A 22600-nucleotide genomic window follows, 5' to 3' on the forward strand; every position below is an offset into this window, starting at 1 on the left:
CACTTCACCCACCACATAGCAATTACTTCTTTCGAGGAGTTGCACTGAGATTTATTCATATTTATATTAGGGTGCAGCATCAACTAGTTATGTGGAAGGTATAAAATTCAGATTCTAATACATGTGTTGTTTTTCTACAAGGAGATAAAAACACATATGGTCGGAGACATTAATCCCAAAACCTAAACCAACTTACACAAAAAAAGGATGGACAATTACTTTCATTATCCAATTTTTTAAAATAGCTTTACTGAGGCGTCACTGACATACAGTAAACTGCACATATTTAGTGCATATAGTGTACAATATGTTTTCACATATGTTATAAACCCATGAAATCATCTCTAAAACCTAAGTAACGAACACATATCCATCACCCCCAAAGTTTCCTCTTGCTCCTCTATTGTGACCATCCACATATCTCCATCCGTAAGCAACCACTATCTGCTAGTTATCACAATAGATTAGTTTGAATTATCTAGACTTACAGGTATATGAAATCATACAGTATGTACCTTTCTGTGTGCCTTCTTCCACTCAGCATAAATATTTTGAGGTTCCTCAATATGGCATGTATCAATAGTTCATTACTTTTTGTATTCCACTATATAAATATACTGCACTTTGCTTATTCATTCACCTGTTGATAGACATTTGGGTTGCTTCCAGGTTTGGAGTTATTACAAATAAAGCTGTTATGATCAGCTTATACAATTTGTTATTACAAATAAAACTTATTAAGTACAAGTTTTTGTATGGATATATGCTGTCATTTATCTGGAGCAAATAACTAGGAGTGGAATGGCTAAATCATATGATAAGTATATGTTTAAGTCTCTAAGAAACTAACAAACCATTTTCCAAAGTGGTTGTACCATTTACACTCTTACTAGCAATGTATGAAAGTTTCAGCGTAGTGATATCTCGTGATTTTTCATTTGTGTTTCCCTAATGACTAATGATGCTGAACATATTTTTATGTGCTTGTTTGTGCTCATTCATCTACTTTGGTGAAGTGTCTACACAAATCTTTGCATATGTTTTTAACTGGGTGGTTTGTTTTCTTATTATTGAGTTTTGAGCTTTCTTTATATACTGTGGATACAAGTCCTTTATCAGATACATGATTTACAAATATTTTCACTAGTTTATGGTTTGGCTTTTCATTCTGTTAATGATGTTTTTCAAGGACTAGAGTTTTTAATGTGGATGAAATCCAATTTATCAATTTTTTATGGGGTCTTGCTTTTGGTGAGGTATGTAATAATCTGTGCTTAACCCAAAGTCATAAAGTTCTTCTGTTTTCTTCTAGAAGTTTTATTGCTTTAGGTTTCACACTTAGATCTATGATCCATTTTGACTTAAATTTTGTATTTGGTGGGAGGTATGTATCAAAGTTAATTTTTTTTGCACATGCATATCCAGTTGCTCCAGCACCATTTGCTGGAAAGACTCCATTGAATTACCTTCGCATCTTTCTTGAGCCATATATGTGTGGGTCTGTTTTGGGCTTCTCTATTTAGTTGCCTATCTTTATGTCAAACTCTCTTGATTACTACAGCTTGATAATAAACTTGAAATCAGGTAGTATAAGTCTTCTAACTTTGGTCTTTTTAGAATGTGCTTTGGCTACTCTACGTGTTTGGATTTCATTATGATTTTCAGAATCAGTTTCTTGGTTTCTCCAAAATTCTGCTGTGATTTTTATCAGAATTGTGTTGAATCTATAGATTGATTTGGGGAGAAGAGACATCCCACAACGTTGAGTCTACCAATCCAAGGACACAGTATATCTTCCCATTTACTTATGTCTTCATTAATTTCGCTCAGCAACGTTTTCTAGTTTTCAGCAGAGAGGCCTTGCACATGTTTTGTCAGAATTATCCCTGAGTATTGCAAAATATCTATGGTACTGTAAATGATATTGTTTCTAATTTACATTTTCAATTGATCACTGCTAGATACAGAAATACAATTGACTTTTGTACATTGATCTTCTATCCTGCAGCCTTGCTAAAGTTATTTATTTTCTACATAGACAATGATGTCATTGGCGAAAAAAACAATTTTACGTCTTTCTTTCCAAACTACACAACTTTTATTTCTTTTATTGTCTTATTACCCTTGCCAGAACCAAGGAGTGCAATGTTCAATAGAAGTAGTGAGAGTGACTATCCTACTTTGTTACTGATATTAGGGTGAAAGAATTCAGCTTTTCATCAAGCGTGATGTTAGATAGGTTTTTTGGAAATGCCCTTTTAATACGGTGAAGAAATTCCCTTTTATTTTCTAGTTTGTTGTCAGTTTATTTCAGGAATGGAGTTTGGATTTTGTCAAATGTTTTTTCTGCATCTATTTAGATGACATGACTTTTTAAAATCTGTTAATATGGAGAGTTACACTGATTAAACCCTAATTGGTTATTATGTTATCTTTTCAATATATTGCTGATACACTTTGCTAAAATTATGTTAAGAAATTTTGCATGATAAGAAATATTTGTATGTTATTTTATTTTCTCGAAATATCTTTTTCCAGTTTGGTATCAAGGTAATTTGGCCTCACAGAATGAGTTGGGGAGCTTTAACTCCTGTTCAGTTTTTCTGGAAAAGTTTTCACAGAATTGGTATTGTTTTCTTCTCAAATGTTGGAGAGAATTCACCAATGAAGCCATTTGGGTCAGGATTTTACTTTACGAGAATGTTTTTAACTACAATTTCTTCAATTGATATAGGGATATTCATGTTGAATAATTTATTTATTCTCGAGTGAGCTTTGCTGATCTGTGTCCTTCAAGAAATTGTCCACTTAATTTTTATTGGCTTAAAGTTGTTCACGGTATTGCCTCATTATCCACTTAATATCAATAAAATCTGTAGTGATGTCACCTCTCTCAGTCTTGATATTAATAATTTGTCTTTATTTTTTCCTGATCAGTGTGGATAGAGGCTTATCAATTTTATTGATCTTTTGAATAAACCAGCTTTTGGTTTCAGTGATTTTCTCACTTTTTCTGGTTTCTACTTCATTTATTTTCACTGTGAACCTTATTATTTCTTTTCCTCTGCTCACTTTTGCTGTAATTTGCCCTTTTTTAAAATTTTTTAAATGAACAAGCTGAGGTCATTGATTTGAGACCTCTCTTCTTTTTATATAGACTTTTAGAGCTATGAATTTTCCTCTAAACCCTCCTTTAGTGGCATTTCACAAATTTTGATACACTGTGTTTTCATTTTTATTCAGTTCAAAATGCATTAAAATTTCCCTTTTGAGTTCTTCTTTGATCCATGGGTATTAAAAATAAGTTACACAGTTTCTGAATGTTTGGGTATTTTCTAGAGATCTGTTATTGATTTCTAATTTAATTCCATTGTGAACTGAGAACACACTTTGTATAACTTGAATCCTTTTAAATTTACTGAAATTCGGTTTATGACTCAGAATACGATCTATCTTGCTAAATGTTCCATGTGCACTTGAAAAGAATGTGTATTCTCTGCTGTTTTGTGGTAGAGTATTCCATAAATGTCAAATAGGTCAAGTAGATTGATACAGTTGTTTGAATCGTCTATATCCTTATTGACTTTTTATCTCTTACCAATTATTCAGAGAGAGGAACTGAAATCTCCAACTATAATTGTTGGATTTGTCTATTCCTCCTTGCAGTTCTATCAGTTTTTACTTCATGTATTTTGAAACTATATTATTAGATATGTGAATGTTTAGAATTGTTATATCCTCTTGATTAACTGACTTTTTATCGTCATGAAATGACCTTCCTTATGCTTGATAATAGTCTTTGCTCTGAAATCTACTTTGATATTAATGTAGCCACTCCAGCTTTCTTTTGATTAGTATTAGCCAGGTATTTCTTTTTCCATCCTTTTACTTTTAATCTATTAGGGTATTTTATTTAAAACGGATTTCTTATAGGCAGTATATAACTGGATATTGCTTTTTTATCCTAACAATCTCTGCCTTTTAATTGGAGTGTTGAGACCCTTTACATTTGAATGATTATTGATATGGCTAGGTTTAACTCTACCACTTTCTATTTGTTTTCTAATTGTCCATTCATTATTTGTTCTCTTTATCTTCTTTGCTGCTTTCTTTTGAGTATTTTTTATTATTCCATTAATCACCTTTTGTTGGTTTATAGCTATAACTCTATATTTTTTAGTGGTTGCCTTAGTGTTTAGAGTACACATCTTTAACTTATCAAAGTCTATTCACAGTGATATTATATTACTTGACAGACAGTAGAAGAATTTCCCAGCCTTTGTGTTATTGTTTTAACATATTTTACCACCACATCTGCTATAAACTCCATAGAACATCGTAACTATTTTTTGTTTAAACAGCCAATTGCTTCCTAAAGAGATTTAAATATTAAGAAAAAAAGATACAGTTACTTTTTTGATGCTCTGTATTCCTTTGCATGGATTTATATTTGTATATGATGTCACTTTTCTTCTGCCTGAAGGACTGCCTTTAACATTTCTTGCAGTGACTGTCTGCTGGTAATGAATTTTTTCAACTTTTACATGTTTGAAAAAGGCTTTATTTTGCCTTTGTTTTTGAAAGACATTTTCCTGGATATAGAATTCTAGGTGGAGAATTTTTTTTTTAATTTCAGTACTGTAAATATGCTGTTTCATTGTCTTTTTACTTGCACTGTTTCTGACAAGAAATTTGCTGTCATCTTTATCTTTTTTCCTCTGTACAAAACAGGTCTTTTTTCTCTTGCTGCTTTTATTAAGATTTTCTTTGTATACCTAGTTTGGAGCAATCTGATTATCATGTCCCTTGATATAATTTTCTTCATGTTTCTTTTATTTGAAGTTCATTGATCTTAGTTCTGTCAGTTTATAGCATTCATCAAATTTGGAAAATTTCTGACCATTATTTCTTCAAATACGTTTTTTCTGTCATCAACTCCTTTGATAACTTCAATTACATGTTATGTAGTTCACTGGAAGTTGTCACAAAACTCACTGATGCTATCCTATATTTTTTAGCCTTTTTTTCCTCTGGATTTCACTTTGAATAATTTCTATTGCTATGTCTTCAGGTTCACTAATCTTTTCATCTACAATGTCTAACCTACCATTAATCCCATCCAGAATATTTTTCACCTCAGATATAGTTTTCATCTCTAGAAACTCAATTTGGATTCCACATCTCTATTTAATATTTTGAATCTTTCCTCTAGCTTTATGGACATATGGAATACTCTTGAAATAATTGTTTTAATCTCTTAGTATGCTAATTCTAACATCTGTATAGATCCTGGGTGGATTTTGATTGATTGATATTTCTTCTCATTATGATTATACTCTCCTTCTTATTCGTAGGAAAGTTTTGATCTATAATACTTGATTAGATGCCATATATTATGAGTTTCACCTTATTGGTGCTTACTATTTTTGTATTATTATAAATATCATTGAACTTTGTTCTTAGGTTTTTGATCCTTCTGGATATTTCTTTTAAGATATATTTTCCAAGGACCAGGGAAGCAGTTACTCGATGGCTAATTATTCTCCAATACTGAGGAAGGACCTTTCTGAGTACTCTAACCATTGCCCCACAAATTATGTGATTCTCCAGTGTGTACTCTGTGTATTGTCCCTTCTAATTCTTTTGGGTGATTCCTTCTCCAACCTCTGGTAGATTCCTCGCATGCATGTACTGATCAGTATTCTGCTGAAAATTTGAGAGAGATCCTCTGCAGACCTCTACAGTTCTCTATATACAGCTCTTTCCTCTCTAACATTCTTCCCTGAGAATTCCAGCCATGTTGGTCTCCCCAGAATCTCAACTCTATCTCCTCCACTTAAGGAGCCTGCCAGGTTATTCCTGGCTTCTCTCTACCTATAGCACAGCCCAGAAAAACTCTTTTGAGCAGCAAGCTGATGAAATCTAACAGAGCTCTTCTCTCAAGAGTCACTGTCATTTGTTACTTGATGTCCAATATCTTCAAAACCACTGTTTCATGTATTTTATTCTGTTTTTCAGTTCCTTTTAGGCAGGAGGGTTAAGTTGGTTCCTGTTAGTCCATCTTGGCTAGGAATAGAAGCCTCGGTTTTGTTTTAAGTACTATGAGTTTTGAATAAATATTTTAGAAAATCATATACATAAAGAAATTCAGAATATATGAGTTCAGAGATACAATCTGAAATTTATACACCAAAAAGATTTCCCTAGGCTGGAGAACAAAAGAGTATAAAAATAGCAAGTATCCCTTTCATTAAATTGGCGTGATGTATGCTATCATTCTCATATTGAACAACTGACACAATATAGTTTTAAAGAGTGGAAATATATCACTTTTTGAAATGCTGTGTTTCACTTGAAAAAAGTTGTGGTTAAGTGCATGAGTTTTGAGATTATACCACTTGTGTTCAAATCCTACCTTATTTATTATCTGGGTGAATTTGAGCCAATTTCCTTATCTCTTTGCACCTCAGTTTTCTTAAAAAACGAAATCTTTGGATTAATTACTCTAAAGCAATTATCATAGTAAATGTTCAATAAATGTTATTTTCCCCCAAAATTAATTTTCCATTTCAATGTAATACTAATAATCTAATTTATGCACACATAAATCATAATCTGAGTGAAAACATTATACAAATGTAATAGATCCATTGATATCATGTAGCTGACACGCATTAAGTTCTCCTGAATGATGTCTCTGCCTTCAGCCTCTCCACCTTCCATTCCTTTTTGTTTGCCGCTCTAGATTAACTTTTGTAGAGAACTACTTTTAAGTACAGAAGTCCTTCATAATTCCTTCCCCAGTACCTACTGAATAGAGGGCAGCCTCTTGACTTTGGCATTCCAGACTTTGTATATTAAGGTCCAAGTATTTTTCCAACCTCATCTTCTATTATTCCCTTTCAGTAACTGGGTCTTAGAGCCACAGTGATGAATAAGCCTCCATGAACATTCAAAGAACTTTACTGTGTCTGCACTTTTTTCATTCTATTTAGTCTACTTGGAACCCCTGTGTTCATGTAGTCACACATATAGTGTGTGTCTTCCATATACTGCACTGCGTGGAGTAGAGGGAATACAAAGGCAATTCAAGATAAGAACCTCTGCTCTTCACAGGCTCACAGCCAAGTGACCAAGCAGTCACAACACACTGATGAAGGGAGCTATTTTAGAGGAATGGCATATATTGGAAAGCTTGCCTAATTTCTGCCTGAAAAGTAAAGTGAGGTGGGGAAGGGGGGTCAAGAAAAGTTTCACAGAGGAATTGATCTCTGGACTGTTTGAAGACCCCTCTGATCTACTTCTGTAGATTTAGCAATATTCAAGTCTATTGATTACAAGTACCTTCAGTGAATAAACTTCATATATATTAGTTACACTGTGACATGCTTAGAACAAGGTCTTTGCATAAGGAAGGGGAAGACTAAGACTAAAGACACTAGTTAGATAGTAAGTAACTACTGATAGCAACACTGGTATTTACAGTAGGAACATGTCAAAATAAGATGAGTCTAAAAACTCAACTACATAACATGCAAGATAGTGATGATGATATACAGTAGCCTTTAGTAGATCTGTATTACCACAAAAGTTAAAATGATGAAACTTACATTGTTCACAACTGATGCACTTTGACCTGAAACAGTCCCAGTGATGCTGGAACAACTTCCTTCATCCGTAAAGACAATTTTGTCTAAGAGAGCATATCATATCTTGGCTTTATTTTTCATAATTGTAGCTTACCATTTATTGAGAACTTACTCTGTGCCAGACACTGGCTAGGTACTTTATCTCTCATTTAATGCTTATACCAGGATTGTGAGCCTCTCTTAAAATATGCTTTTTATTCTGAGTTCTTCCACTCTCAATAAAAACGGCATTAAACTTTATTTGTATGACTCAAATAGTTGACAAAATCCTTTCATTCCCCTTTCAAAATTCCATTTTTGAACATTCCATTTTGAATAGCCAGGCACCACATCTATCTTTTTGATAACTGGGGTGTCCAGTTAAAAGAGATTTGAATCGATTATCATTTATTGGGTGCCAGGTATTATATTATATCATTTAAGTCTCACAAAAATAATTCAAGGTTAACATAGTAGACACATATATATGCAGAAACAAGGATCAGAGTGGGCAATCCCATTTCCAAGGTCACAAAGGTCTTAATATTAAGTTTTGATTCTGACTATACCTTGTCCTCCAAAAACACAATAAGTATTACTTAGGGGATGCCTACCAGGTGCCAGGCACTCTGCCTATTATGTATCAGGAGCTTAACACATTATTGCTTTTAATCTTCCCAACAACTCTATGAGGTAACTGCAGATCCACAATCCTTTATCTGAAACCCTTGAAGACAGATGTTACTTAGCAATTTATAATGTTTGGGATTTTTGAAATATATGGTGTATATTACATAAACCCTCTCCCCCTTCACATGCACATTTTATTATGTATAACTTTTTGGATAATCCTATATAATAGCATTTCATTATATTTAACTTTTTTGTGTGTGTGGTAGTTTCACCCAGTTTGCACACCAGTTAACCTCTAATGTCATCAGACCTGATGCTGAAGTAGGAAAACAGGAAAATATTTATGGAGTTACACAAATATAAAATATTCGAATATTTTCATTTACCCCCTGCCTCCTGGTAGATAAACCAAAAAAAAAGAAAAAAAAAGAAATACATAAATAAGGGCACGTAGAGCTGGAATAAATGAAAATACTCACTGCTTTAATTCAAAGGAGTTTTAGAAATAAAGCCTCAGAGTCTAACAAGCTGCCAACACATTCAGTCTTACTGTACAGATCTAAACAGCAGAGGCTTACATCAAAGATTGAGAAGTGGACGTCCTGGCCTCTCCCAAATAGGATGAATTAATGAATTGATTTTCTCCCCAACTTAGACTCTTCCTTTATACAACCAAGAGTCTCTGCTCGTAGTTTTAGCATGATATCTCCCCTTTTTTTTTTTATCATTCTTCCTTCTATTCTTCCCGTCCTTTCCTTCCACTTCCCACTGCCTGCTTTTTTTCTCCCATTTTCTTTCTCTGTGTTCCTAATGGCATTCAAGATAAGGATGTCATCTGAGCTAGCGCCAAAAAGTTAAGTTCCCACAGATCATTTGGTATTTCTCTGATGCCCATTTAAGGCTAAGTTTAGCTTAGAGAGTGCAAGGTTATAAAATGTTCTTAACGGCCTCACAAGTGCAGAGATGTGTATGTGTGCGTGTGGGCGCAGGCGCGTTTGACATCTGCAGTTGGTAACATTCTCTCTGTTCTCTGTAATTTCATTCTCACTAAATCTTCAGAGTGCAAGAAAGAGGGAGACATCTTATTTCTATAAAACAAATATCTGAGAACTCAGTGATTGTGGTAACTGGTTATTAATTATGGCGTTTAAATAATGTTATTTAGCATAAGAAATATACATCATGTAATATCAATACAGGAATTAGTCCAATACTGTTTTTCCCATTATAATGAGTTATGTTTTTTTCATTCAGATTAACTGCAGGAAGACTTTTGTAATTCTCTCTTAATCAGGAAGCATTTCTGAGCTCTCACATAAATTTGTTCCTACTCCTATTACAGTAGTTACTGTGTTGTGTCACATTTTAATGTTTAAGTAGATGACTAGTTCTGTTCTTTAAATAGATCGTTTGCTTCTCATTAACAGGGAGTACATATTGTTTGTCTTTGTAACTTGAACTCCAAGTACTTAGCCTCATACTTAATAAGCACTCAATAGGTATGTGATAAATAAACATATATTTATAAACAAATCTATTTTAGATACCTTCTGTATAGTCTAACTTGTGTTTAAAAAGGTAAAAAGAAATAAAATTCCAAAAGCCCCAGGAAAAAAACTACAGATATTTAGAAGATTTGGGAATGGGGAAAGACTTTCTAAACACAATACCAAAGGAATAAATCATAAAAAGCCTTTTTAGAGGAAAAGGAACAGAATATATCAAAAGCTATAAATTTTCACATACTCAATGACTTAGCAGTTACATTTCTAGGATATATCCTAAGAATAAAATCAAGGACACAGATTTATCTACATAGACTTTTATCACAGCATTGCTAAAATACAAACCAACCAAGAAAATGAAAAGAAAACCTGGAAATGGCCCTAAATGTCAACTAATAGGAAATATAATTATGGCAGGCAGCTATACCACAGTGAGTGAGTTTAAGGTCTTGAACCAGATTGTTTGATATCCTCCTCCTGTCCTTATACCCCCAAAATAAGTCTGACCCGAGCAAAGTTTCTTCATGTATGAGATTGAGAAAGTAACTTGACAAACATCATACGGTTGTACAGAATGCAGATGCCTAGTCCTCATTATTACAAGATTCAGTGCAACTATTACAACCTATAATATAATATAATTTATTTCATAACAAAAGGAGAAGCAGGATATAAGTGCATTTCATGTTACAGAACATGAAATCTTCTTACAGTCTATTTCTATAAGAATGGAAAGACCCCATGTTTCGTAAGCAGTATATGTGTAGTAGAGAAAAGGACTCAAAGGATATCTTCCAAAACGTTAAAAGCAATTAATTCTGACCAGAGAGAAATTATGAATAATTGATTTTCTTGTTTTATCTTGTCTTATTTTCTAGATTCTCTTATAATTACAATTACTAAATTACTTCATCTAAATTGACTATTTCTATTACCATTTCTAAATTGCTTTATAATTTACTATTTCTAAATTGCTTTATAATTATAAAGTAAACGTGTTACTTTTAGATAAGAACATTACAATGGAGGGATTTTTTCTAAAAAATACTGCTTATACATTTCCTGAAAGTACCATATCCATTATGTATAGAATTCTGCATAACACCAGCTTGTTCTCTAACCATGCTCCCCTGTATTCCCGGTCACGCTATTAATTCGCTATGTTACTTAGATGTTCACAGGCTGAACAAACCCACCTTGCATACTTTATAATAAATTCCAAGTCTGTGGAATTAACATTGATTAATACATTTATCAATTATTTCTGAACAAATTTGGCTCTAGTCTACATAATTCTCAGAAGTCAGGAAAACCCTAATTTTCCCATCTCCACTCTTGTTCTTGGAGAATCTGCATAAGGTCTGAGTAGGTTTAATAGCTGTCACAGTTACTTTACCTACCGAAATGTGGGTGGATGAACAAAAATGTACAGAATAACTCAAGAGTGTATAATTAGGCTTGAAGTTGCCCTCACGCAAACCTGAGTGGTAAACTGTGGTTGACTCCTAGAGAAGTCGCCATCACCCTGCTCCCACTGAACAGACAACAGGAGATGTGCTATACATCTGTGAAATGCTCGGCTTGGGCAGGAGCATAATAATATAGAGTTTGAAGAACCGGGACTCTGACACTGAAACACTGTCTGATGATGGGGGTGAGTGAGCAAGTGCGAGCCCTGTGACCGGAAGTGTTCAAGCAGAGGCTGAATGACTTCTTCTCGGCATGCTTTTAGACATGGAGTTCATACATTAACTGGATGATTTTATGCAAGTTATCCTGAAGTGAAACCCAGAAATTTTTCACTTTACATCAAGGCTTAAAGTTTAGATTTTATAAACTTTAATATTTACAACTTGATCTCATTTTTTTCTGATGCAGATTCAGATTAGTAAAAGGAATTTTTCTTAAAAATGTCAATAGATTAAAAAGTAAATCTGCAATCCTCCTTTTTAAGGTATCATTTACTGAAAGATGTCCATTTTAAAGGATATGACACTAAGCATAAGAGTATTTGAAATTCTACCAAATTTACACTTTTTTAAGGAAGTCATGTTTACATAATAAAAACAATTGCAGCAGTAATTTATGTATAATTTAAAAGAGTCTAGTATATATTTCTAACAGATGGTCCTTACATAAGCTTCAAGAAAAATTTAATTACAAAATAAGATTTCAACAATCATTTAAGTCAAAGAAATTAAAACAGGGACTTTGGGCAGGCCACATTTATGATCAAGTTATCACTGTATTTTATCCAGAAATCCCTTCAGGGACTTTGGGCAGGCCACATTTATGATCAAGTTATCACTGTATTTTATCCAGAAATCCCTTAGGTAAACTCATTTCTTGCCTACCAAATCCCCTCCAAGTTTCTATTGATAAATAATAAGGCACATTTTAAGTGTTGGGGGAAAAAAAACACCAAGTCTTGATATACAATGCTGATTCCATTTCCATGTATTCTCAGGTGTATATTAAGTGCAATATTTATCTTTTTTCAAATGCCATCTGTTTGGAGAAAGAAGCAAAAATAACTGAATACCTTCATGTGCCTTAGACACAACTGAGCTGCCTGCATTTTACAATCAGCATGTGGCCAGAAGAACTCCTTTTTTAATTCTAAATATAAAAGGTCATTGTACATATCAGCAAGAGGGAGAAGAGCACTCCAAAGAGGCTCAGCTTACCCAGCACCAAGACTCAAGTTAAATACCATAATCATGCCAGCCATTAGTTACTACCCAGTCTCTGTCTCCAGTCCGGAAACCAGTCTGCCAGAAGCCCAGATAGCTGGAAAAGCAGCCATGTTTTATCATACAGCTCATCCCAAGAGACCAACTTAAAGGAAAATTATACGTATTCTACATTAAGGAGGAAAAATATCCCTAATTTTATGACAGATTTTTTTAAGAGAACAAAGCACATACATTTTCAAATTTAGTAATTAAATAAGACAATATGAACTTTAAATGTTAACAGGGCACATGAGCCTATTTACTAACCTCAACATAAATAAATAATTCCTTTTGTATCTATGTAGACAACATTTCTTGAAAAAAAATAGGAACTCCACTTTTAGTGGGATTAGCTATTATACATTAAAAATTTTAATTGAAAATATCTTTTAAAAGTGTTAAAGTTCACAGTTGCAATCTAAAAGTAGAAATTACTAACTCCTTCTTTAGAAGAAATGAAGGGCAGTAATTAAAAAGATTTTTAAGAAACAAACTCATGTTTTAAAAAATATCCTTCAGGCCAATTCGTTAACTAATTAATTTTGTAACTTCTTCTGAAAACATGCTACTGTACATGTAAAATATATGTAAGTCTTTATTAGATTCCCATAAATTTAGTAAGGACTAACAAATCTAATGAATGAATAACTGTTGAAGAATAATGATGTAATGCCTGGAAGCCTCTGAGTTGAAACTACCCAATTCCTTTGCCAATTAGGAATTGAACTTGAAATCTGCTTCAGGATGAAAGAGCTGCAAAGTTTACATAAGTTTCAGAAAAATGAGCATCATCTCCACCAGTTATAATTATGTTTGAAATTTTAAATTGAACTATTTTCCATTCTATGGTGTTTAAATAAACTTAACATCATCTAGGAAATTTGTGTTATTCCATTCTCAACAACTTATCTTTTTATGCTAACATTTCATAATTAATTTTTCTTCCCAAAATAAAAGCATCTGGTAAAGACATTTAAATTTATCCTAAGCATAACTATAAACTCTGTCATTTGTGGAATGTACTTCAGTCCCGAGCAGTCCCAAGAAATCTCAATTACCTTAGGAATAATATAAATATCATGATGTATATATACATACAAGTGTATGTTAAAAGGCTGCATACATCTTACTTTTCAAACTTCACCATATAATCCTAGCTTCTCAGTTTCTTCTCAAGATTTAACCTGAATACCAAGATGAGGTTTTTGTCAGTATAATGAGTAGAATTTTTAAAATATAAGGTTTCTTTGCAGTTCAAAGCCTCTATACATACATAAACCCATAACCACTACTTATCTGTAATATTTCAATGACATACCTTCATATACTCTAAGGTTTCACAACAAAGAAGGTGCTATTCAACTTCAGATGCTATGACAAGTGCTAGGATAATAAATTGAGGATGTATGTAATTACGAATGATTATGTAATATCACTTTTAGTTTAAGCTTATTCTACTCTTATCATTCAGTGCTAAATAGTTGTTTAATACATTTTATAAACTTTAACTTCTTTGATATACCATTGGTACCCGTTTGCTATCTGGAGATTATCAATAGTTCACTTAGGGCATCAACACTGGAGAATTTCAGTAGTTTACTACAGGTCATGAGTTTAACTGCTATTCAAATTATAGTAAATTGGTTTCATATTGGCTTTACTGACCGTTCACATACATAAAGTGAACAATGCTAGATGCCTACCCAGCATCCATTCTCCCATCCCTTTTCTCCTGACCAACAGAACTTCTACTGGGTTGATACTGAACTCTCCCTTCCATATGACTTTGAGGAAGCTTACATCATCTCCTTTTCCAAGGACAGGTCCTGATAAATCTACATCAAACTATTAATACCAATCCCCTTGCCATGAACTGGTTCAAAAACTTAAGCTTAAGCCAATCAGCATATGGAATATCTCTGAAGGCTATTATTGGCCGATGATCTCTAGATGTGAACAAGAAAGCATGTTGCCGTAGTTACTGCTGGCAGTCATCTTATAACCACAAAGAACTCCAGGGTAGGGCAAAACTGACATACAAAGGAGGGCAGAGCCAAGAGCAGTAGAGTAACAGAGTGAAAGCCTTGATCACATCCTACCCGAAATCTAATAGGTCTGGAATTTTTGCTAAGCAATGGAATATATTTCCTTATTGGTTAGGACAATTTACTTCAGATTTTTGTTGGTTTTGCAGCCTAGGACATTCTGATTTTTTTTTTTAACAGAGGCAGCACTCCCAACAGTGACTCCCAATTTGAATGAAGCACATTACTAGAATTTGTCATCAGTCACTCATTCAAAATTATCCTAGAGCCATAGCCTCAGAGTTGGCCTCCTGAACTGAGGTCGCCCTGGTGGAAAAAACTGAGACACTTCAGCTCTATTAGCTATTTCTCAAAACTTTATCATTCAAATTATAGATATAAGTAGAGAAGAATGAAAACACTATTTCATTAGAAGAACTTTCACTAACAAAAAATTATATATTTTTACAATAAAATAGAATTCTCCAAAGGGAGGTTCTCATTTCTCTTTTCTCTTCTTACCTCTTTCACACTGTGGACCAGTGAATCCATAAACACAAGCACAGCGGTTGGGTCCAATACAACGTCCACCATTCTGACATCCATTTTCACAGACAGCTGCACACAAACACAAGAAGAAGCTCATTATATAGAAAACCTCCAAGTACAATATAGTCATGTGGAGATGAAGCCAATAACGGACTTTACCTCTAAAACTGTAACTGTAAGTTACAGTTCACATCACGCATTTATGTAAATATATTTAAGTGTACATTGAGACAAAAGCCTATACAATTCACGTAAATCACACTGTTAAGAAAGAATTTGGCAAATTTTTTTAAAAAAATCAGAATCACAAGGATGGCTGGCTCTAATGCTCAAGCAGTCAGAATATAACTATTCAATCCTCTATTTTGGTTCTATTGAGCCTATAAACTATCTTCATCGGTAAGGAGGTGATTAAAATATGGGGATTGTAGGAAAAAGGATGAAGACTCTAGGCAGCAGAGAGAGGCAGAAAAAAAGGAGGGGAAAATGTGATATGGAAAAATAAGAGGATGTGGCAATAAAAGGAAGGAGCAAAAATCAGAGAAGGAAAGGAAGCCCAAACAAGGCAGAGTAAATAAGGAAAAGGCAAAACTAACATGAAAAATGGAGGGAAATATCATCAATTCAGCAATAAAACACCAAGAGAAATAACTAATGTGTAGAGCACCTGCAGGTTACAGAAGAAAGGGAAAAACCTCCCTGTGTCAATACAGTAAGTTCATTTACATAAAATCAACCCACAGTCCATTCAAAGTTTTCAAGTAATGATGAAAAACACATGCAGCACACACTGTTTCACTCCTTTATACTTGTGATGGGGAGACCAGGATTTGAGGTTCAGTCAGCCCAGAGGGAGACAGTGAGTCAGATCCGAACCTGAGCAGCTCCCTTCTCCCCACTGCACCTCCCCTCAGTGGAGTTCAACTCAGCAGCCAGGACCCGTGACACGAAAGTCTCCTAAAAGATCACTCTTCAGATTACTTGAAAAATAAGTACTCCTGCGAGCCATACTGACGACAGCTGAATTCAAGAATCACGTCTTCTCCAAGAGAAAATACAGATGCTAAGAGCTTGTCTCCCAACCCACCCACCTTGTTGAACAGAAACACTCTGTCCTCACAGATGAAGAAGAGGATTATACTCTATGACCTGTGCTTAAAAAACAGAGCTTAAGACATTAAAGGGAAGTGAGGGGGCAAAGCACAGTTATGTGCGCTGCAAGTGAGGTACATATCAAAAATGGGAAGCTCAATAAATAAACTGATATCTCAAGATGCAATAGTGTTGCTATTTCCTTACCAGGAATATTGAAGTGGATTACCTATCACTATCCAAAATGCATGGAGTGGCTCTGTTCTGCTGATAGTAGCAAGACCAAAACATACTTTTTTTTGGTGAGGAAGATTGGCCCTGAGCTAACATCTGCTGCCAATCTTCCTCTTTTTGCTTGAGGAAGATTGTGCCTGAGCTAACATCTGTGCCAATCTTCCTCTATTTTGTATGTGGAATGCCACTACAGCATGGCTTGATGAGCAGCGTGTAGGTCCACGCCTGGATCCGAACCCACAAACCCCCGGCTGCCGAAGTGGAGCACGTGAACTTTACCACTACGACACCAGCTCGGCCCCCGAAACAAAAGATATCTTCATCTTAAAACATCACTGTGTCAATGGCCTTAAAATTCTTTGTCTGCATCAGACTCTGCTCAAAGGCAGGATTCTGGGTACGTTTTCACAAGTACGTCTGTCTCCCCAAGAACCACGACTTTCTGCTTCTTCGCTTGTACCAAGCAGAGCTCTACACAGCACTTCCAGCTCATCACTGCCTTGAAATGCGGGTCGGGCAGTAAATTAGATGAATAAATATATAGGATAAAAGAAAGGGAAAAACGGTCATGAGAAGCATGAGAAAGATGGGGGTGGACAGAAAGAAGGAAGAACAAAAAAACCTGTCAGAGAACTCTCCATAGTGTGTAATGCCACAGAAGCAACTGCCAGGAGCTGAAGATTTTGACTGCTAAAAAGATATACTGCAAAAAGGCAGCACTCACCTAATGTAATTAATTACAGTGTAAGGAATTTTCTTTAAATATTATCAAACTATAAGAAAAGTAAATGAAATCATTTTCCCAAACGTTCTCTCATTAGACATATGCTAGCCTTTAAGACATGAATGGAAAAAAGCATTCATGATTGACACTCAGGATCTATCCCTGGGTAAGTAGAGGAAGGGCTTCTCTTAGGGTTTTCCAAAACAGAGCTTCTAAATCCCAGGTAGGAGAACAGGGCTGGATAAGCCTTGAGCTTCTCCTGGTAACAGCTCATCTAGTACAGATGAAACCTAGTCTAACCTATCCAGGTTAGACTAACAATGCCTCTCTTCTCACTAAATTTTTTTTTGCTTTGAAAAACATAGTTATTGTTCATAAAAAAATTATGTTAACGTGCCACAATGGTTTTATTGCTATTTTAAATGAAATAAATAATTTCTTTAATATCTCAATTTTAATTTATAATATGGTAAATATCAGCAGATTTAAGCCATTTGAACAAAAGATCTTCAGGATGCTCAATAATTTTTAAAAATGTAAAGAGGTTCTGTGAACAAAAAGGATGAGACCCACTGATACAGCCATTTGCTTATATTCCTAGCTCTCCCGTGAGAGTGAGCTCTTCCAGGACAGGGACCAGAGGGTGTTTGCCTTTGTGTCCCTGTCATCTACCGTACTATTTGATATACCACAGATGCTAAAAAAAATCCTGCAACATGTCAAAATCTCACAGCATTTTTTCCACTTTTTTGGGAGGCAGAATGACAAGGTGACCAGATAAAGAATTCTGCTGGCCCCAGTACATCCCAGTCACACCATCTTACTGATTCTCAGGCTCCCTGCCCGTAAAGTTGAGCTAACAGTCCCCACCCCACAGGAGTCTGAGGATTAAATAAAATGGTGTACAAAACAAAGTGCACAGCGGCTGCACATTAAAGGTGTCTACAGACCTTAATTTCCCTTCTCTTTTGTTCTACAGAGTATTTGTATGAAAAACACGACTTCCTCTACAACATCCATAGTTTACACTGAAGAACAACAGCAAAAGAAGAGAAGCAGGCAATACAGATAAAAATGGAACACAAAAATAATAAAAGAGGTAATTTTCCTTCTTTTGAATGAGTTATGATGCAAGTTATTTTATAAAGTAATTTTTTTTGTAACAAAACATAACAGAAACAGAAATTTACATTTCAACTGGAGTTGGAAAGAAACTTGAATATGCCTAAATGTCCACCATGGAAACAGTGCTGACCACCCAGGAAGGCAAAAATGCTTACACCTGGTCTGGGACAAAGTGAAAGGCAGGGGAGAAAAAGACATACTATAGATGGAAATATGAGCTGGTTTCTTAACTGCCTACCACTATCTGGGGAGAAGGGAAAAGTGTACCGTTTCACGTTGGTTGGCCTGTGAAACAGAATATGGATCATGTACTGTAGAAGCTTGAATATTTTTATTCAATATTTACTGAGCACCTACTTTGTGCTGGTAATATGACAAGTATATGTTTTTATTAGACAGACTCCTGTACCACTCAACGTAAGTACAGATACCACTTGGACATAAGTCAAATCTAAAATGATGGTTGTTACTTCTACACAAACATATCAGATAAAAATAGCATGCTAAATGAGGTTAAAACATTAAAAAGAGGAAAGAAACAAAAGCCTATTGTTTCGACAGAGGACGATATAAATATTTACTATTGGCTCTACTTTCTTCCTTTGTCTTCCAGGATACCACACTCTCTCAGTTTTCCTGCTATCTCACTGTCTACTGTTTCTCACTCTTCTCTGCTGGCTTCTTTTCCTCTTCTCCACCTCAAAATATTGGACTGAATCAGGGCTCTGCCTTCAACCTACTTCTCTTCTCTATCTACACCAACTTCCTAGTGATCTTCATCTAGGCCTATGATTAATATATTATCTAGATAAAAATTCAATCTATATGCTCCCAAATTCATCTCTCTCTCTCTGACCTCTCTCCTAAGATCTGAGTTCACAGATCTTTCCACTTGGAGGTCTAATAGACTTCTTAAACTATGGAATCCAAAACAGAACTCTTTTTTTTTTTTTTTTTTTGGTGAGGAAGATCAGCCGTGAGCTAACATCCATGCCAATCCTCCTCTTTTTGCTGAGGAAGACCGGCTCTGAGCTAACATCTATTGCCAATGCTCCTCCTTTTTTTTCCCCCAAAGCCCCAGTAGATAGTTACATGTCACGGCTGCACATCCTGCTAGTTGCTGTATGTGGGACGCCGCCTCGGCATGGCCGGGGAAGCGGTGTGTCGGTGCGCGCCCGGGATCCCAACCTGGGCCGCCAGCAGCGAAGCGTGGTCACCTAACCCCTAAGCCAGGGGCCGACCCCAAAAACAGAACTCTTGATATCCCATGGTCTCAGCTCCACCCGACCCCCAGTCCACCCCACTGCCTCCTTAGTCTTTCCATATCAGGAAATGACTTCACCATTCAGCCTGGAGCTCCACCAAAATCCTCTAATTTTCACTATGGATCTTTGCTGTTTCTTTTTTTCTCACCCACCACACCCAATCCATTAGCAAGCTTAATCCCAGCACTTACCCATCCTCAATTACTACAGCATCATCCACGAGCACCACTATCATAGGCTCCTAACTGGCCCTTTCATTCTCTCTCTTGCCGTTTCTACAACCCTGTTTCAACACAGCAGGCAGAGTGATGTTTTTTAAATGTTAATCAGATCGTATCACTCCACTGCTCAAAACGCCCCAATGGTTTCCCCTAATATTTACAGTATAGTCCAAATTCTTTCCTTGGTCTATAAGACCCTATACTTCCATCTCTAAACTCACCTCCTACCATTATCTCCTTTCCTCCAGCCACATGGTTCTTCTTATTGTTTCCAAAAATACATGAAGTCTGTTCCCACCACAGGTCCTTTGATTTTGCTTTACCCTGTCTAGAACACTTTTCCTATAGACCTATAAGGACAGGCTCAAGTCTGTGTTCAAAGTCACCTTCTCAGAGATCCCCAATGTAAAACAGCAGAGAACTGCTTATCCTGACCCAGAGTCTCTCCCTGTTACTCTGCTTTATTCTAGAATTTCTCATTACCTAAACCTGTATCAGGTATTTACCTTTTTACCTGCTTGTTAATTACATTCCCCACCAGCATATAAGCTCTGTGAGGCCAAGGCATCATCTGGTTTGCTCACTGAAGTACTCCCAGCACCTTGCACAGTGTGGGGCACACAGTAGTAATTACTCAATAAACACTGCTGAATGAAATTAAAGAGTGCTTTCTAAAGAACGCTTTCTGTATTTCTGGGAAAGCAGCTAAGCAGTTCAAATGTTTTTATAATCCTCATTTTAGCAAACATATTTCCAGGACTTTTCTGGATTCACAAGCTGAAAATTGTTACATCTGCTTCTTTACTCTCAGTACTGTAACACTCTCTCTCTGTAAGACAACTTAGAAATGTCTTCCTTTCTTGAGCTGATATGTACTAATTATCTTACCTTCACCTTCTATTTGCTAATGAATTTTGTTAGTTACATATTCTGCTTGTACCATCGGCTCTATCATCTCTGAGATAAATGTTAGACAAGGGTGGTTTCATCCCATGAGATCTCTAGAGAACACATTTTCAGGTATATGCTGCTTCTGACCCAGTGCTTCTCACTTTTCCCTACTGGAAAGTGTGGTAACATCAATATGGTTTGGCACAGAGATAGAAGAACACAAAAGCACCTCCTCCGGGAAGGGAAACCACTTTCCAGCCCCTTGCTTCCCACTTCTGTATGAAGAGCAGGGAAGAGACACACCTACAAGAGCTCTATCTGCAGAACCTTCAGGAAATACATACATACACACATATACTCCAGACAGGTACAGCAGCTGAATTCAGGCTGAAAGTTTCAAGACAGATTTGAGCAAATACTCTGAGAGAGGAGTTGAGGCATGGCTCTTCCCCTTGTAATTCTAAAGTAATTATGATTTTTTTCCCCTACAGAGCAAAAAGTTGAGTTTCAAAAAGGATAACTGTGTCTCTTCTCCGGCTACTGAACTCTGTGAAACAGAGATATGATCAGATCTATTAACGCTTTTTTAGGTGTAAAAAAAGGTATAAATCTGCCTGTTTATAAATATTGTGTTCATAATAGACTTTTTCTTTTTTTATGATTATAAACTGGAGTTCACTGTACAAAACTTGGAAAAACCTTAGTGTATGAAGAAAATATAGGAAAAATAATTATCCATGAAAAAAGAAACTTTGCTACAATATCTGTTCCACTGTTGTCCAGCTCTTTCCTGTTCTTGCCTGGCCAACCCTAGCCTAAAAAAATATTATATTGGCATCTCCTATTTTTGCAAGAAAACTGGCCTCAATGCACTGTACTCTCTTAAATATTTTAACACTCCATTTCCCAAACTTCAGTCAATATCAGATTACCTTAACAGCTTTTGCCATACTTGAGAACCACCTATATAAGGGGTCTGCAAACTATGGCCCACAGGCCAGATATGGCCGACTGTCTATTTTCATACTGCCCATGAACTAAAAGGGGTTTTTACATTTTTATGTGGTTGAAAAATGAAAAGAATAATAATATTTTTGTGACTTAGTGGAAATTATATGAAATTCAAATTTCAGCATCCATAAATAAATTTTGCTGAAACACAGCCCAGCTCTTTCATTTACATATTGTCCATGGTCACTTTTGCACTACAGTGGCAGTGTGGAGTAGCTGTGATAGAGACCTCAAAGTCTAAAAGATTTATTATCTAGCCTTTACAGAAAAAGGCGGCCGACTCTTGACCTTAATAGAATATGTTTCTTTAAATTGATTCATTATTTATCTAAAAATTTTTAATAGAAAACTTTATCGCACTTAGAAAGTATAATTACCCTAACTAGAAGGCAACTGGTGAGAATATAAAATGGTGTAGCCACTATGGAAAACAGCATGGTAGCTCCTCAAAACCTTAAAAATGGAATTACCATGTGATCCAGCAATTCCACTTCCAGGTACACACTCTGAAGAACTGAAAGCAGGGACTCAAATGGATGTTTGTACACCTATGTTCACAGCAGCATTATTCACAACAGCCAAAAGGTGGAAGCACCTCAAGCGTCCATCAATGGACGAACGGATGAACAAGATATGGGATACACATAAAATGTAATATTATTCAGCCTTAAAAAGGAAGGAAATTCCGACATGCTACAATGTGGATGAACCATGAACAAAATCATGTTAAGTAAAATAAGCCATTCACAAAAGGACAAATACTGTATGATTATACTTATATGAAGTATCTAGAGTAGTCAAATTCATAGAGACAGGAAGTAGAAGGGTGGCTGCCAAGAGCCAGGGTGAGGGAGAAATGGGGACTTAGTGTTTAATGGTTATAGAGTTTCAGTTCCACAACATGGAAAGAGTTCTGTAGATGGTTGCACAACAATGTAAGTGTATGCAATGTCACTGAACCGT

General features: G+C 35.5%; 1 protein-coding gene across 1 annotated transcript in view; it reads right to left on the reverse strand.

Moving 5' to 3' along the window:
* Positions 1-22600, reverse strand: part of FBN2 (fibrillin 2) — a 234511-nt gene that overhangs the window by 200555 nt on the left and 11356 nt on the right. Inside the window, exon 5 of the mRNA XM_058539802.1 lies at positions 15048-15143. Coding sequence (XP_058395785.1) covers positions 15048-15143 — 96 coding nt within the window. The remainder of the gene's footprint in view (positions 1-15047; positions 15144-22600) is intronic.

Source organism: Diceros bicornis, chromosome 1 (assembly GCF_020826845.1).
Source record: "Diceros bicornis minor isolate mBicDic1 chromosome 1, mDicBic1.mat.cur, whole genome shotgun sequence".
In the NCBI taxonomy this organism is placed as follows: domain Eukaryota; kingdom Metazoa; phylum Chordata; class Mammalia; order Perissodactyla; family Rhinocerotidae; genus Diceros; species Diceros bicornis.